At 33.3% G+C, this 18,715-nt stretch overlaps 1 protein-coding gene across 1 annotated transcript; it reads left to right on the forward strand.

Moving 5' to 3' along the window:
* The first annotated feature begins 756 nt into the window (after window positions 1-756).
* LOC142637494 (putative invertase inhibitor) lies at window positions 757-1,725 on the forward strand. Its single transcript, XM_075811767.1, has 2 exons — window positions 757-802; window positions 1,265-1,725. The coding sequence occupies exons 1-2, from the start codon at window positions 757-759 to the stop codon at window positions 1,723-1,725; spliced, it is 507 nt and encodes a 168-aa protein (XP_075667882.1).
* Window positions 1,726-18,715: the final 16,990 nt, after the last annotated feature.

The raw sequence follows: 18,715 nt of genomic DNA on the forward strand, positions 1-18,715 counted from the left end.
AAGTGCTAAGGGAAGAGAATTCAGAAGTAGACGAGGTTGCTCAGATAGCCACGTCAAAATACCAAACCTTGGATGGTCTTTCTTCAAATTTATTTATGACATTTTATTATTATGAATAGATTTTCATAATGGCTTATTATATAAAAAAATAAAATAAATAAAGACCTACTTGTATTAATATTTATTTGTAATCATCTCTCTCTCTTAATCAATATGGTATTATTTCATTATGTTTAATAAATCTTTGGTTGCATCTTTTTGTTCATAATATTTCTTTTTATTTAAATAATTTTCTTTATCCTTTTCACTTGTGTACCATATTTTATCACATATATGTGATGGATTTAATTTTTATATATCATATATTTTAATTAGGAATGACTTTTGTCAATATTGATTAAAAAAAGAAAGGGACCATCACTATTATATATAGGTGACATGGACCCCACAATTTTCATGCAAATGTTTGAAAACATGAGAAAGCATTTGCAAGAAATTTAAGGACTACGAGTCCCTACAATATTCATGCAATGTTTGAAAAGATGGACAAACATTTATAAGGAATCTATGGATTGCGACTAACATCATCTTGCCTTACTCTCAATTGCAATTATTGTTGACATAGTCCAAGCTAAATATGATCGAATCCCATAAATCATAGATAGGGGTTCTGGCGTTGACTATGAACGAGTGAGAATTGAGAAAAAAAGAAACCCAGGAATAGTTGAGGATTGCAAGGAGAACCCATATTGAGAAATGGATGATTTGGAGGACCCAAATAAGGTTTTGATGGATGGTATCGGTAAGGCAATTGAAATCCATCTTGGAGAAGAAGTTGGATTCATTTTGGGTTGCAAGCAAGCATGAAGAGAAGCAACTTCATCCCCATGTTAGAAAACAATTGGAAAAAAAACCCTTTCTCACGTCAAGCTAAAAAAAGGCAATTCAAATATTTTTGAACTTTCTTCTATTTAGTATCTAAAAATAAGGCATCAACGGAAAATTATCGTTTAACTTTTCTTACTTAACTTGGCATGGAACAGAGTTGTCTTCCATGCCAACCTATCTATATGGAAAATAACTGCCTCATGCCAGCATAATATATTATAAATAGGAAGCCAAAAGATACATGAATCAACACTATCATTCTTGACAAAAAACTTAAGAAAAAAGAAAAAAAAAATGGCCTCTCCAATTAGTTGCCTATTAATCTTGATAATCCCTCTACTAGTCACCTCTCTTTTCTATGATGTTTCTAATGCAGATCGAGCCTTTGTTGAAAAGGTTTGCAAAAATTCCATAGACTATGATTTTTGCCTGTCAACTTTACTTTCAGACCCTGAGGGTCTTACAGCTGTTCCATATAGGCTAGGACTCGTTGCTACTAGCGTGAGCTTGGGGATGATATCCAAGATAAATGATGGTGAAATCGGAAATATTCTTATAAAAGTCACAGACCCAGTGGTTAGGACACGAATTACAGATTGCCAAATCGATATGTCTAATTTATACAAAGATATGGAACGTGCAAGAGATGCTGCAGGTACACAATCCTATAAGGAAGAGGCAAAATCACTTGCGTCTGCACAAATGAAAATTGTAGAATGTAATAATCGATTTAAGAGCCCCCCGACAAGTGAATCACCAATATCAAGTAGCATTTCCAAAATAGAGAAGCTAATCAATATTTGTGCGGCTGTACTTAATATGATACCGCCATCCTAAGATATTGTCAACATAATCTTATGTAATCTATAATAGGAATAAGTTTGTTAAGGTCTTTGGTGCTAAATTGCTACCTCTTGGTGTTATTATATAAAAATAAATAAATAAATAAATAAAGACCTGCTTCTATTAATATTTATTTGTAATCATCTCTCTTTCTGTCAGTCAATATGGTATTATTGCATTATATTCAATATATCTTTGATTACATCTTTGTGTTAATATTATTCCATTTTATTTAATTAATTTTATTTTTCATTTTCACTGGTATACCATATTTATCACATATATGCGATGGATTTAATTTTTATATATCATATATTTTACTTAGGAGTGACTTCTATCAATATTGATTAAAAAAAAAAAGGGACCATCACTATTATAAATAGGTGACATGGTCCCCACAATATTCATGCAAATGTTTGAAAAGATTGGAAAACATTTGCCAGAAATCTGAGGACTATGATTCCCTACAATATTCATACAAATGTTTGAAAAGATGGGCAAACATTTGTAAAAAAATCTGAGGACTACGACCAACATCATCTTGCCTTACTCTCAATTGCAATAATCGTTGACATGGTAAAAGCTACGTATAATCGAATCCCATAAATCATAGATAGCGGCTCTAGCATTGACTGAGAAAGAATGAGAATTGAGAAGAAAAGAAACCCAAGAAAAGTTGAGGATTGCAAGGAGAACCCATGTTGAGAAATGGCTGATTTGGAGGACATAAATGAGGTTTTAATGGATGAGATCAATAAGGCAATTGAAGTCCATATTGGAGAAGAAGTTGGATTCATTTTGGGTTGCAAGCAAGCATGAATATACGCAACTTCATCCCCATGTCGAAGATAAATGGAAAAAAAAAAAAAACCCTTTTTCAAGTCAAGCTAAAAAAAAGGTAATTCAAATATGAATAGAATTGTTTTTCAAAAAAAAAAACATTTCTCATGTCAAGCTAAAAACAATTCTATCTCCGCGGAGCTAAATAAAGGAAATTAGAAGATAAATTTTCAACTCATTTTAAGATTGTTACCTAATATTGGAAAATGAGATAGTCAAAAATAGAGTTGTTTTCTTGGAGTAAAATAGAGTAGTTTTCCAAAAATATTTAGTGGAAATCAACTCTATCTCATGCCAATCTAATTTATATATCTAAAAGTTGAAGTATGGCATTTATTGTTACTACGCACTTGTTGAGCCATATAATCTTTTTTTTTCTTTTTTTTTATCTTTTCATTTCTCTTTTTAAACTTTTCTTCTCCCAATTCTTAAATAAATAAAAAAAAAAAAATCTTCTTTTCCCTATTAGTTCATACCTAGTGTTAACACTTCTTCCAACTTTTCTCCTCCATTTTTGTCTATTTATCTCCCCACTACTATATGCTTTATCGTTATACTTCCTTTATCCTTTTGTTTTTCTTATATTTTGACTCTTCTTCTCCCTATTTTATTCTGTATAAATTTGATGTCATTTCTCTCATTCAATCCAGATTTCAAACACAATCTCTCGCTCTCTCTCTCTTTCTCTCTCTCTCTTTCTCTACTTTCTTTTGGTGGATTTTTGTTCTTTCTTATAACTCTAATTAAGGTCGATGGTTCCCTTTTTTTCTTTTTCTTTTTTTAAATATGTGTTTTGGTATTGTGTATGTGTGTGTGTGTGTGTGTGCGTGCTTCTTTTTTTTTTTTTTTCCATTTCCCATAAGAAAAAGTCTTATCTTTCCCTTTTATAACTTTGATTGAATTTTAGTTTTGGTTAATACTTAGATTTTTTTTGGAATAATAATTTGAGATTATATCAAAACACAATTTACATGGCTAAAAATTTGAATATTCCTATCGATTATTTGAGTAATAAATTATTATAAAGTCTGGTTTTTATTCCTTTGGTTTTATTTTAATTTTGGTTAAGATAACATTGTAATTTTGGGATGAGCTTTTGATTATTATTGTAATTTTATTATTTCTTAAGAGATGAGAAATTTGAATAATAAATTTGAGATTGATAAATTTTTGTTTTATATTAGGCAAATATAACACGCTACAATAGAAGTTAGAAGAATATTGTTCAACTCAAAAAAATATTAATAAAAAAATAATATATTTATAGAGATAAAAAGATAAAAAATACTTGTAGGAATCTTTTTATTTTATTTTTAAATAAATGATATTTGTAATGTGTAGAATGAGAGAGAGAATAACATATTTGAATCTAATAAAAAAACTCATTTCGCAATTGTTCGTTTTAAAATAAAGGAGTGTTGCGTTGCAAGGTTAACTTAGTTCATAAAATTTAGCACCAAAAGGGTTCTACACGCATGTGGGATAATTAAATATACAGAGCCAAAGGTATGTGGGAAGAGAACTAAACTTGACCTTAAGGTCCAAGGCCCAAGCTATATATGCAATATACATCTAAACTCATGTATGTAATCTCCTTATTTTTAGTCACGATTTTTACAATTAGTAATTTATTTACCATCTTTAGCATCCTTTATTATTATTATTATTTTTTTGTAATCTTGTTAAACTTTACAATTTCACTTTGTTCAACCTTTTATCTACTTCAACCATTGGCTTCCATCTTAACTATTATATAAATTTCTTATTATTTCATTTCCACCCCTCTCCTCTATTCCTTCCAAGTTGTCCATGACAAAATAGGTCAATACTCTCTCTCTCTCTCTCTCTCTCTCTCTCTCTCTCTCCAATTTTGTTTCTCTATCGGTTGATTTTTTTTTTCAACCACTTATGTTTAGGATTCTAGTTGTAAGATATCTAATAATGAAATCGTTGCTGTAATCAAGATCTCATTCAAAGAAAAAGATATCAAATATCTGGAATTTCTTTTTGAATATTTTCTAATAATAGTTCTTTTTTTTATTATTGATTTAATTGTCACATCACATTTGTTTCTCTTTTTGATAATTTGTATATATTTTTATGTATATTTAGGTATTTTGGTATTGTAGTTCTTGATCACAAGTTTTTTTCCTGATCCCATTGGTTTTATTTGATTTGGGTTAATAATTTGTTGTTTTGCAAGTTCGAATTTGTTTTTTTGTTGAAGTGATCCATTTTAATGTTAAACTATGAGACTTTACTAAATTTTGTTTATTGTTAATCTTTTTGGCTGAAAAAAGTTGTAGTTTTCATAGTTGTTTTTATAATGCCACTTATTCAACGAAAAGAAAATGTTAGTCAAACGAAAATAATCAAATGAATGACATATTTTAGCTCTTGCAATTATATTTTCATTATTATAACTATTTCACAACAATGCATATATAGAAGTTAATTCTAATTGTTTATTTGATAATCTTTTGTGGTAGATGAATTTGTAATTTCCACAAAGAAAATAACCTCAATAGATTATCAACAACAAATTGTTTTTCCTAATTGGTCCAATTAATCATTGTTAAGTTTTATTAATTTTTAGATATGTTTTTTGGAGTTTTAGATTGAAGGGTAGAAAAAATAGGATTTGAAAAGGTTTGTTTAAAAATAAAAGAATAATTTCTAAATTTTATATACTTTTTAATGATACACAAAATGTTAAAAATAAATTTTATTAAAAAATGAATATGTTCGCTGTCTTGCCTTTTGAATTCCTATAAAGAAATTGTATAGATTCTTAGAAACTTTCTTCTATTCCTTGACTTCTATATCACTATATTCTAATCCGTAAGCCAAAAAATCCTCATTGAACTTTTTTTTTTAATCTTATTTTCTTTTGGATCATTTGGAACAAAAGTTATAAGGAAAGTATCCATTAAGTTTTAATAAATTTTGAACTTGAGATCAAATTCAGATTTAGTGGTCATACGCGCTATACACTTATATGACGAGTTGTACGGGAGAAGCAACATAATTTTCCTTTTGTAAATCGTTGGCTAGTTAATATTGATGCATTTTCAACCAAGGTTTTAAATTTCCTTATAGCAACCATAGGATACAACTTCAATAGAGTTGTTAATATTGTTAGTCCTTAACATTTGTAACCAAAACATATGTCAAATGTGCCAAATAGTATGACATGTTGGATTAATACATGTTTATATCACATGCAAAACATATGCAGCGGAAAAATAACAGATCTACTTCATTCACAATTGATAACATGTATTATGTAAATTTCAGAATTTAAGAATAACAGAGCGTACCATGGTGTGGTGAAATTCAAAACAAAAGATCAAAAGTACTTGAGAACACTTTTAATCTTCACTCTAGTTCCACTATACGTCCAAGAAGTGTGGTCTCTCAATCAGTTTCCAAGGGAGAATAAGAGAGTGGCTTACACTCACACACACCATTTCACAATAATGTTTTTTACTTAAAAAATTATGTATGTTTTTCCTTTTGTATCTAACTGATTATCTAATTGGGTTAGCCTTTTGGGGCTTTTTAATTGGGTTTTAGTGTGTGGCTTGGAGTGGGACCAAAAGGAAACAAATAGGACTTTAGTTCCACTGGGCCTTAGGTTTTTCTGTCAACTCTTGACAAGTACATAGTTACCATTAATTATATTTAATACCACTATATAAATATAATTGCATTCTAGGTCTCATTAATAAATTATATCTCAAGACTTTATTGTACATGCAACCCCTTCATAAAATATTTGTAGTAATACAAAGTCATGTAGACTGTCATTTTGAAGATTACTACATCTTAATTCTTGAGTACCCAGTTTAATCCTTTATGTTATTCATCATATATTTATAAAATCCAATTTCATAAATATATACTTTATTAACTCCTTACTAAAGTGGTTAGGCCTAACACTCTGAATAACCAAACCCATTAAACTTATCTCAAGAGAATATTTTATATCTCCACTAAGAGATTATGAATTTCATCTTGAGAATATATGTTGCATCAATAATAAATGTGGCTGCCCAACATATTGAGGTTTTGATCGTGACTTTAGATCTTACTCCTGATATATCGAAGCAACTTACACTTCATGATTAGGTCCATTATTCTCTCATGATTAAGAGTTCATGTAAATAGAAGTCGTGAGATTTATTATTCATTTGATAGTCGTTAGGAGAATAATAAATCTCACAGAGGTCCAGTTCAATATGTCTTATCTTTTAAAACATATCAACACATCAACTAGAAGTCTTCACTTCCATAATCAAGACAAATCATCTTAATTGATATGTTATAGTCTTCGTAGATGAAATACTCAATTTCATCACTAACTATGAACTACAATTTTGAGTTTACAAAGAACTTATGATTTATATCTTTTGTGACTAAATCCCATAAATCACATACTATGCATCTCATGGACTATATGATAATGTCCAATATTCATGTTACCATTGTTTTAGATAGTAATAAAACAATTTTATTAATCACAACATTAGGTCATACATAATGTCATATATAGCATCATACAATAGGATTTAAGACCACTAATCCTAACATGACAATGGCAGACCCAATACATGGTACATACTGTTGGAGAGATAAGCATCTTGGGGAGTTTCCTTGAATAATTAATATAACATATAAAGACACGCTTTAACCCAAAAGGCCTAAGCCCTATCGGTATGTGCTCAATTATGTTGTATAATCACTCATTCTTCTAATCTTTATTCAATATGGGACTTCATTCACACATGTATACCCAACAATCTCCACCTCACGTGTGAGTCTTTGCTTCTTTGTGGGCTTTAAGACCTTTCTGTGGGCCATGAACAAGTCTGACTCACTCCCCCTTGCCTAATGGACATTTCCCTTCACTAGTGCGTCATCCATGGGCTTTCACGTGTCAATCCCGTACGTCTTTTATCCTTCATAGGAACTTCGCACCTCATCGTTTTCTAGCACCGTTGGCAATAACAGTCCTTTGTCAGGCCTTTTCCAAGATTGTTTGTGTGGCCTTTATGGGCTTGCATGGTGTAATATAATGTTGCCATTCCAACTATGAAGGGCACCCGCCCTGCTCAATTTGCAAGAGGGCTTCAAGTACACACACCTTGTTCCTACTTTAATTGCCACCTTTGCCCCACACCACCACCATGGACTCAAATACCACTTGTTAGGGAGATAAATACCCTGGAGAGTTTCCTTGAATAGTTAATATAACATATAAAGACACACTTTAACCAAAAAGGCCAAAACCCAATGAGTATGTGCTCATTATTTAATGTGGGATTTCACTTATACGTGTATACCCAACAATCAATTGTTGGGTGCAAGTTGGCACCAAGGTCTAGCCCACTTGAAAGCTCTTTAATAAGCAAACCCCAACTAATGAAGACTTCTATTTCAACTTGAAAAAGGAGAACATGGAAAGTCAACACTCCATATGCTCCTAGGAGTGTGAGTGGTTTGATTATGTTGGTCAGTGGTGGTGGGATCTGGGTTTGATTGTGTTGGTGGTGGTTTTGGGATCTGGGTTTGATTGTAGTAGTTGTAAGCTAAATTGGCTGGGTTAGAGTGTTTGAGATTTTTGTGTGGGGAAGATGGGTTTCTGCCGTGGGTCTTAGGGAAGAACAAGAAAAGGTATGTTTACTGGGTTTTAGGTTTTTTTTTTTGTGTTTATTTCCCAAGAAAATGTATAGGTTTATGGATTTGTTGGAGATTGGTTTGTTTATTGAGTTTATGAGTTTGATTTGGTGGAGAATTCGATTTTAATTGTGTTAGAGTTTGGGGAAGAACATGAAGAATTCGATGGGCTTGATCTGGGGAAGAACGCTTAGAACATGTTCTTATGTTCTTCCAAATAAGTAATGAAACTCAACCATTTTTTAAATTATTTAATTTAATTAGATTTTTTTTTCATTTTTTATAAAAAAATTTGTTGAGGTGGCATTTAAAAAATGCCAAATAATTTTTTTAATAATATTTTAATGGCCACGTTAGTGCTATGTCAGCTAGCAGGGTACTCCATCTACCACATAGGAGTTTTCTGTTAATGGGTTGATGACAAGAACCAAAATAAAATTGATTTTATGTTTTTAGGGATTGGAATAGTAGCAAAATCAATTTAGGAACCAAAATGCGAATCGGCCTGAAATGTATTTTTGCCCAAAATTCTATATATAAAAGGTATGTGTCTAATGAAATAGTGTTGTGTGCCACATAGTGAAGAAAAAAAGAAAAATGTGTCACACAAGAGAAAAAAAGGAAAGCAGCCAAGAGGAAGCCGCTTAGAGAAAGAAAACAGCCAAGAAAGAGAACTATGCATGAAGAAGAAAACAAAAAGAAGAGAGTAAAGTGTTGCTGCCTTTGAGAGAGATAATTAATGTGTGTAATTGATTTGATAATAGTAAAATTATTTGGAGTTTTTCCAATGGTTTTTCCCTTCAAAGAGAAAGGGTTTTCCAAGTAAATTTTGTGTTCTTGTGTGTGATTGTTTTTTTGGGTTGCTAATATTTGTGATAATATTATTTGGAACCCAACAAGTGGTATCAGAGCTAAGGTTAGAGTTGAAGCAATGGTCAGAGAAGAAGGCAAGGCTTTAGGAATTGAGAAGTTTGATGGAACAGACTTTGGGTGTTGGAGGATGCAGCTTGAAAATTATCTCTATGGGAGGAAATTGCATCTGCCTCTTTTGGGGCTGAAACTATGAAGGATGAAGAAATTGCATCTGACAACATTATGTCCATCTGCCTCTTGACCACAGCAGATTTGATGAAGGCTTTGTCTAGCATGAATGAAAAGCCATCAGCTAACAACAAGGTGTATCTGATGAAGGCAGAAGACACTCTTGTAGTGCAACATCTGAATGGGTTCAATACAATCACAAATCAATTATCCACGATGGAAATTGAATTTGATGATGAGGTTTGGGAATTGATTCCTTTGGCTTCTTCACCAAATAGTTGGGAAGCCAAGAGAATAGCGGTGAGTAATTCTACAAGGAAAACCAAACTCAAATATATTGATATTTGAGATTTTGTTCTAAGTGAAGAGGTTCACATGAGAGATACAAATATAGACAATGCACAAGATCAGAGGTAGAAGCAAATGACCTAATGATGGAAAATTCAATGGTAGGTCACAATCAAGAGATAGATTTCAGTTTGAGGAAACTAGAGAATGCTTCAATTGTGGGGAAAAAAGGTCACTTAAGAAGAGATTGTTGGCATTGGAATAAAAAACAAAATAAAGGAAAATATGAAAGGAATGATAGTGAGAAAAATATTACAGTTGCTATGATTTCTAAGGATGTTGTGGTGCTCTCTACTGAAGAGCAAAAGTGTGAGCATATTGCTAATAATGATGTTGAGTGGGTTGTTGATTCTGCAGCCTCCCACTTTGTTATCCGTATGAACGGATTGTTTACCACGTACAAAATAAGAGACTTGGGTACAATGAAGATGGGTAATCCTAGTTACTCAAAAATTGTGGGAATTGGGGATGTGTGCAATAAAACAAACGTTGGTAGCACTATGATGTTGAAGGATGTGCGACATGTTCCAAGATTTAAGGATGAATGTGTTTTCTATATTGGCTATGAATCAAGCTGGTTATTGTAACTACCTTGGTAACAGAAAATGGAAACTTATTAAGGGGCCAATGGTTGTTGTAAGAAAACATGCATGTTGCAGTATGTATTGGACTCATGTGAAGACCTGTAAGAAGAGGTTCAATGAGATTAAAAATTTTGAGAAGACTCCACAGTTGAGAGTTGGAATTAATGGTGTTAATACCAAAAGTGTGAAATTCTCATTGCTTGATAGTGCTTTTGAAGAGGAAGTGGTAGGTGATGAAGAATATAAAGATGTTAAGGCTGCATTGGATGATAATGAAGTGAAATACATTGGAAGTCTTGAGATGGAGGAGCACTATCTTCCACTAGAGATTGATGAACCTCACGAGAAGAGGACTACTAGAGAACATTGAATTGTTTGCTTCGAGAATAATTGGGCTTCTAAAGAGGGGGAGCTAAGGGATTGGATTAAAAAAAATACAAGATGAGATTAATTCTTTGAGAACGAAAGGTATTGATGTTGATGAGGTGTTATTAGTGCTAGTGAAGATAATGAAGAAGGTCATGCTTAGAGTCAACTTGACCAACATGAAATTGAATTGAAGAGATAGATTGAAAATCTCCTCCTATTGATGGGTTGGAGGGGGAGATTGTTAGGTGCAAGTTGGCACCAAGGTCCAGCCCACATGAAATCTCTTTGATGAGCTATTCCCAACTGATGAAGACTTCTATTCTATTTCAACTTGAAATAGATGAACATGGAAAGTCAACACTCTATATGTTTCTAGGAGTGTGAGGCAGCAGAACTCTATTTATAAAAGGTATTTTGATGAAATAGTGTTGTGTGCCTCATAGTGAAGAAAAAAAGAAAACGGTGTTGCACAAGAGAGAAAAAAAGAAGAAGGATGGCAGCCAAGAGGGAACCGCTTAGAGAAAGAAGATAGCCAAGAAAGATAGTTGTGCATGGAGAAGAAGATAGAAAGAATAGAGCAAAGTGTTGCTGCCTTTGAGAGAGATAACTAGTATATGTGAGAGCAAAGAAAGCAATCGAGATTTTTTTAGCCGTGAAATTATTGTAATTGATTGTAATTGATTTGATAATAGTAAAATTATTCAGAGTTTGTATCATGATTTTTTCCTTCAAAGAGAAATCGTTTTCCACGTAAATTTTGTGTTATTGTTTGTGATTATTTTTTTGGATTGCTAATATTTGTGATAATATTATTTGGGACCCAACACATCCAAAGGGGTTTCTTTTTCTTTAATTATAGTTGTAGATAAGAGCTACAACAGAATTTCAAGATAAACAAAATACTGGGTTTTTTGAGGAAACCCAAATTAAGAGTTTCAAAAGTTGGTTCCATAAGTTCAATTTTCTTCTCCAATTGTCTATTAATTTTATTTTCAAATTCATTGAAATCATTTAATTATAGAATTTCAATATTATGGAACACATCAAAATAAGCCAAATCAGAATTCATCTTATTAAAAATGTTGAAAAGTACATTGGAACTTGCATTACAAGACATCTTTCCATGCTATTAGTAAACCTAACCCAAGTCCAATTGCTAAGTTGCCCATCAATAGGGGTGATGAATGTAGAAGGATCACTTGGCTCTTCGATGGTGATTGTCGATGCCCAACCTCGATCATTTGCAGCTAAAAACTGCCATCGCTGTTGGCCTTTGTTCGACCATGTTAGGACATATGTGTTTCAAGTGTTAAGAACATATGTCATTCATTTATGTAATTGGCTAATCCTTTGACAACACGCTCTTTACTTGAAATTGGGTAGATTTAGGATGAATTTTATACTTCAAGAAATTGTGTTTCAAGATCAAGTGTTGAAGTCATCAAATTTGTCCAAGAAACAAGCTGAAAAGTGCAAGTTCATTAAAGCTCGACAGCTAGCATGTGTCGAGGTTTAAAGAGCTGTTCCAGCCTCGCGGCTCGACAGTTGCTCGACAGCATCTCGATACCTCTATCTGTCGAGGTTTAAGAAAAACAGGTTTTGAGTTCTGTTTTGATTCCAATCCGTGGATATGTCTTTGGGCTTTCTTTTCTTCTAATCCTAGGCATATAAAAGGATAATTTTAAGGGCCATCAAACAATACACAAGTTGCACAAGTATTGAGAAATCCTTGTTCAAGTAAGTTGTGACTTGAGACAAAGTTCTCGTCCTAGTTCATCTTTCTTGTGAAGAAGTTGCTATGTAGTATGCATAGTAGGGTTTTATAACCGAGCATCTTCTTGATCTTCATCGGGTGGATGAATTGAAGAACTTTGCAGCCAATAATCTTCTCTAGTTGGTGATTGAAGTCGCGTATTGGGATCCGCGCAATTGGTTAGTCACGTACTTGGGAGCCATGTATTGAAAGGAGAAATTGTCACTATAGAACAAGTCCAATTGGGTATTGGAGTAAGGGTTCAACTGTAGGTTGGTAAGGTACTTGGGATTCCTTTACTTGTAACCGTTTGTTGTGATAATAGTGGAATTTGGTAGTGGTGACCTTAAAATCACCCGGTGGGGTTTTTTCTGTGTAGGTTTTCCCCATTCGTAAACAAATCACCGTGTCATTTATTTTTTGCTGCATACTTAATTTATTAGGTGATTTGTTTGTGCTACCACACAATTTGCATGTTAATTTGATTAATTAATAACTTGGCTAATTAATGAACACTACAACAAAATGTAACTGCAGTGACAAATTTTAGTGAGGAAAATTTTTTCGTCGCAAAAAAGTACCACATAGCGACGAAATATAAATTTCGTTGCTATTTATAAAAAAATTTGGTAACCTTTAGCGACGAAAAATTGATTTCGTCGCTATAGGGATGTTGAATTAGAGGTGTGAAGCAAAAGGGCAGCCATGAAACCAAAATGGATCTACAGCGATGACTTTTTTCGTCACTAAAAGTTTTAGTTTTTTGCGACAAAAAAATTTCGTCGCTAAATGTGTTGGTAATTATGCTTTTAGTGGCGAAAAATGTTTCGTCGCTAAAGGTGAGAATTAGCGACGAAACATTTTCGTCACTAAAAAGAAAAACACAAGATTTGTGTGGAGCAATAGCGACAAAATTAAATTCGTCACTAAAGGCGATGAATAGTGATGCAATCTATGTTTCGTCGCTATAGAGGTTGTTGAATTAGGGGCACCAATTGAAAGTGTAGGCACGAAATCAAGTGGAGCTACAGCGAAGAAATAGTTTCATCGCTAAAAGTTCTAGTTTTTGCGACGAAATAATTTCGTCGTTAAAGGTGCTGCTGTCATGCTTTTAGTGACGAAACCATTTTCGTCGCTGAAGAAGAGAATTAGCGACAAAAAGGCTTCGTTGTTGAAAAAAAAAACACATGATTTTGGGGAAAATCTACGTCGAACTCGAATTCGTTGCTAAAGCTAATATATAGTGACGAAACGGAATTCGTCGCTATAGATATCCTATATATACTTTTTTAACTTTTTTTTTTCCTCACTCATTTAGCAATACCCACTCCCTCACATTGATACCCATACCCAAATCACACTGATACCCATTCCAAATCAAACCTTCGACAACGCTTCAGCTCCGGCGACTTTTGGCGACGCTCCAACACCGGTGACCTTCAGCAATGCTCTATACCGTGACGGTTCGCATCGCGGCGCTCCATACCACGACGGTTCGCATCACCTTATTTCATCTTTGTACAGTGCTTCATCTTTGACTGAAATTTTGATTAATTGAGTTGGATGGAAATAGAGATGTTTTGGAAGTGCCTATGTTGTTTTATTGCATCAAAATGTTTTGTCTTACAGGTTGAGTTTTAAGTAGTTTAGCTTATTTAATTACTTTTTGCACCCATGGTTTCATTCAACTGAACTACTTCTCATTCTTTTCCTTCAATCTTACTATTTAACTCTAAATTCTAGTGGTAATAAAATTGGGCTGAATGTTCCATTGTCTAATAATTTGAAGTTTTCTCTTGTTTGACTGCTTCTTTATATTCTACCAACAAACTCAATGACATGCCACCTGTATATGATTCAGAGAAGCTACAACTGGTATGTTGACCAGTTTAATAATGAGTCAAAACTTTGGTGGAAACATGTTTTATTTTGACCTTTCATGGTACCATGAAGATTTTGCATAAATGTGAAGAGATTTGTTAAGTTTGGGTTCTAATCATTGGAAAAGACGTGCTATGCATAGTTCAATCTATTGTTTTCACCAAAGAGAAGTTATCATTATGGACTCAAATTTGTTATGTCTTTTAGTTACAACGCTATTTATTTTTTTTTTTTTTTCTCTTTAGCAGGCTAAATACACATTGTTTGCAATAACTTTGGATTTTTTCTGAAAGTTGTAAGCTTAACTTGAGCAAAGTAAGTAAATTTTAGTTAAAAACTTATAAAACTCTATACTTATGATCTTGGAAATTGGATTTGTGGTGGTATGTTGTGATGGAGCAAGCGGGTGGCTTGCATGGTGTTATAAGGTGGTTTAAATACATATTGGGAGTGTTTTTTCAATTCTTGCAAATGTGAATGAGTATTGTTAATTAGATGTGATGAATATTACTTTATTAGATTTCAATACTTGTAAACTCTATACTTGTGATGTTGAAAATTGAATTGTTGGTGGGTTTTTGTGTTGGAGCAAGCGGGTGGCTTGCATGGTGTTATAAGGTAGTTTAAATTTATATTGGGAGTGTTTTTTCAATTCTTACAAATGTGAATGAGTATTTTTAATTAGATATAATGAATATTACTTTATTAGATTTCAATACTTGTAAACTCTATACTTGTGATGTTGGAAATTGGATTTGTGGTGGGATTTTGTGTTGGAGTAAGTGGGTGGCTTGCATGGTGTTAAAAGGTGGTTTAAATTCATATTGGGAGTATTTTTTTTTTCAATTCTTGCAAATGTGAATGAGTATTGTTAATTAGATGTGATGAATATTACTTTATTAGATTTCAATACTTGTAAACTCTATACTTGTGATGTTGAAAATTGGATTTGTGGTGGGTTTTTGTGTTGGAGCTAGCGGGTGGCTTGCATGGTGTTATAAGGTGGTTTAAATTCATATTGGGAGTGTTTTTTTTTTCAATTCTTGCAAATGTGAATGAGTATTGTTAATTAGATGTGATGAATATTACTTTATTAGATTTCAATACTTGTAAACTCTATACTTGTGATGTTGGAAATTGGATTTGTGGTGGGTTTTTGTGTTGGAGCAAGCGCGTGGCTTGCATGGTGTGATAAGGTGGTTTAAATTCATATTGGGAGTGTTTTTAGTTTCTTGCAAATGTAAATGGAATTTGTTGATTAGATGTGATGAATAGTACTTTAATTTATTAATTTTGAGCTCAAAGAGGCAAGAGCTAGGGACCAAGAGGAGCGAGTTAGAGACCAAGAGGAGCGAGCTAGGGAGCAAGAGGCACGAGCTAAGCAAGAAGAGGTCCAACAGAATATTCTTAACTTTTTGAGGAATAAGGGTTATGTTGACGCTCTTACCTATGGGGGTGGTTCATCTTCAAGTTAAAATACTTATTGGTTAGTACTTTATATTACACTTGAAAATCTATATTTGCTTTCTATAACTTATACATTAGGAGTTATGATTTTAATTCATCGGTGTGGCTACTCTTAATGCATTGTTAGAAATGTTTCTTATAACATAGTTAATGTTTTTACTTTACGATTTTAATGTAGTATTGTTTTCATATTTGTGCAGATTTCTTATTGGTGGCTTTTAGGGAATTTACATTTGGCATTACTTGAAGATATATGAGGTCATCTTTCATTTGTTCTAATTATATTATGCTACACTTTTTGTATTGTTATAAAATATCTTGAGTTATTGTATGTGTTGCAAATAATTATTGTATGGATGGAGTTTGAATTGGATGCTTCTTTTATTTTTTTACTTGCGGAATGTATAGATCTTTTTTCTATAAATGCTTGTTCAAATTTGAGGTTTTAATAATGTAATAACAGGTTACAGGTTAATATCAAAGCTATGAAAAAAATAAAAACAGAAAATAAGTTTTAGAGACGAATTTTTTCGTCACAAATATAGCAACAAAAAATTGTTTTAGTGACGAAATATTTCGTCGCTAAATGTAGCAAAATTTTGTAAGAAATGGTTTTAGTGACGAAAATTTTTGTCACAATATGTGCCTGGATTTTCTTAAAAATAGTTTTAGTGACGAATTTTTTCTTCGCTATATGTACCCAAAAATAGTTTTAGTGACGAAATTGTTCATCACTAAATATGATTTAATAAACTGAAGTGTTTTTAGTGACGAAATTTTTCATCGCTAGGACTTTTAGTGACGGGGTTTCAGTGACGAAATGAGTTTCGTCACTAAAAGTCCGATTTCGTCGCTAAAGGTTCTTAGTGATGAAAAACTGGACTTTTAGTGACGAATTTTTTCCTCACTAAAAATACATTTTGTTGTAGTGGAACTTAATCTATCACAAGGGGTCAATACGTTTTTGGCCTATCAAGTGGTATCAGAGCGGGCACACTCTGATTAGAGTTAATCCTTGTGTGTGATCCATTGACCCCTGTTGTCATGGCTATAACTGGCTTGAAGAGATCCTTGTTTTCAAATACATCTTGTTTTTCTAATCTCTATTTGCTTGAGTGACTCAGAAAATACAAGTCTAAAAGTTATTTGAATTCTCTGATGATGACCATTGGAAAAGATCTTAGTTTGAACAAAAAGAAACTAGACTGCCTCAGAATGAAAATGTGCAAAGGAGTTTGTCTAAGAAGAGTGAAAATTAAAGGTCTAGCTCAAAAAAGGCAGATGAGAGAAAACACCATTCCCACTGATCTGTCATATAAGCACGAAGTGTGTTTTATGATGAAGTCCGCATTTAAAGTTATGGACATGTGTTTATGGTACCTAGACAACGGCTGCTCAAGACACATGACTGGAGACCGATCTCTCTTCAAGGTCTTCCAGTCCAAGAAAGGTGGCAATGTTACTTTTGGTGATAGGAGCAAATCACAGATAAAAGGGAAAGGAATTATCTCTCTACCTGGACTACCGAACATTGCAAATGTTTTATATGTGGAAGGCCTGAGGGTGAACCTGTTGAGTATAAGTCAGATATGTGATCAAGACTTCATGGTGCTATTCTCCAAGGAAAGTGTCTTGTCATGGATGAGTCTGAAAAGAAACTCATAAGTGGTGTTCGCACTCTAGACAACTGCTATGGATTGGTTCCTGATGCTGATATTGTGTGCAATAGCATTTGGTTGCCAAATGAAAATCTATGGCATCAACGGATGGGACATGCTAGTTACAAATATATTTCTATTGTATCTAAGCATGAATTAGTTTTAGGGATTCCAAAGCTTAGTAGAATGAGCAATGTGGTGTGTGGACCATGTCAGCTTGGGAAACAGACGAAAGCTAAGCACCCGGGCACTCAGACATCAGCTACATCTAGACCATTGGAGCTACTACATTTGGATCTTATGGGACCAACTAGAACTGAGTCTCTTGGAGGTAAGAGATACATCATGATTGTGGTAGATGACTTCACCAGGTACGCTTGGGTTATCCTTCTACGATCCAAGTATGATGCTCCTGAGCACATTGATGCTTTGTGCACAAGACTGCAGAATGAAAAGAGCATGAAAATTGACCGAATTCGAAGTGACCATGGTAAAGAATTCGAGAACTCTTATATGGAGTCCTTTTGTGCAAGATCAGGTATATCTCAAGAATTCTCTGCTCCTATCACTCCTCAGCAGAATGATGTAGTAGAAAGAAAGAACAGGGTTATTCAGGAGATGGCAAGAGCCATGTTGCACAATAAGGATGTGGCTAGAAACTTGTGGGGAGAAGCTATTAACACTGCATGTCATACGATTAATAGAGTGTATTTCAGTCCCGGTACCAAAAAGACTCCATATGAATTATGGAAAGGAAGAAAGCCGAATGTGAAATATTTTAGAATCTTTGGAAGTACTTGTTTCATTCTAAAGGACAGAGAGAATGTGGGAAATTTTGATTCCAGAAGCGATGAAGGGATATTTCTGGGATACTCCTCTACAAGCAAGGCTTATCAAGTATATAACAAAAGAACTATAAACATTATGGAAACGGTAAATGTTGTTATTGATGAGTGTTCAAACTCTTGTTCTGAAAAAGTTAATGAGGAACTTCCTAAAGAAATTCTTCCTACTGAACCTAGGGAAGTTCAAGAAATTTTTGAACAAGAGCCCACATCTCCAAGTACTCCAAGTATCGTGGAAGAGTCAACAGATATGCCTACTTCACCAGATTCTGAATCTCATAAAGAAAAAGGACCTTCCTCCAGGATCAAATTAAATCATCCTCCAGAAGTTATTGTAGGAAACATGAATGAACTCACATTAAGGAAACGTACAGTTGATAAATGCTTTACTAACTTTGTGTCTTATTTTTTTTTATTTGTCATAGGTTAAACCCACTAAAGTTGAGGACGCTCTTCAGGATGAAAATTGGGTTGAAGCGATGCATGATGAACTACTTCAGTTTCAGAGGAATGATGTCT

The sequence above is a fragment of the Castanea sativa genome, chromosome 5 (genome assembly GCF_040712315.1).
Source record: "Castanea sativa cultivar Marrone di Chiusa Pesio chromosome 5, ASM4071231v1".
Taxonomy (NCBI): Eukaryota; Viridiplantae; Streptophyta; class Magnoliopsida; order Fagales; family Fagaceae; genus Castanea; species Castanea sativa.

Bases quoted from the DNA above. Each gene is read 5' to 3' on its own strand.
- LOC142637494 (XM_075811767.1), top strand. From the start codon at position 757: ATGGATGATTTGGAGGACCCAAATAAGGTTTTGATGGATGGTATCG. The intron at 803-1,264 runs GTAAGGCAATTG...TTTCTAATGCAG, and splicing joins GGTTTTGATGGATGGTATCG to ATCGAGCCTTTGTTGAAAAG.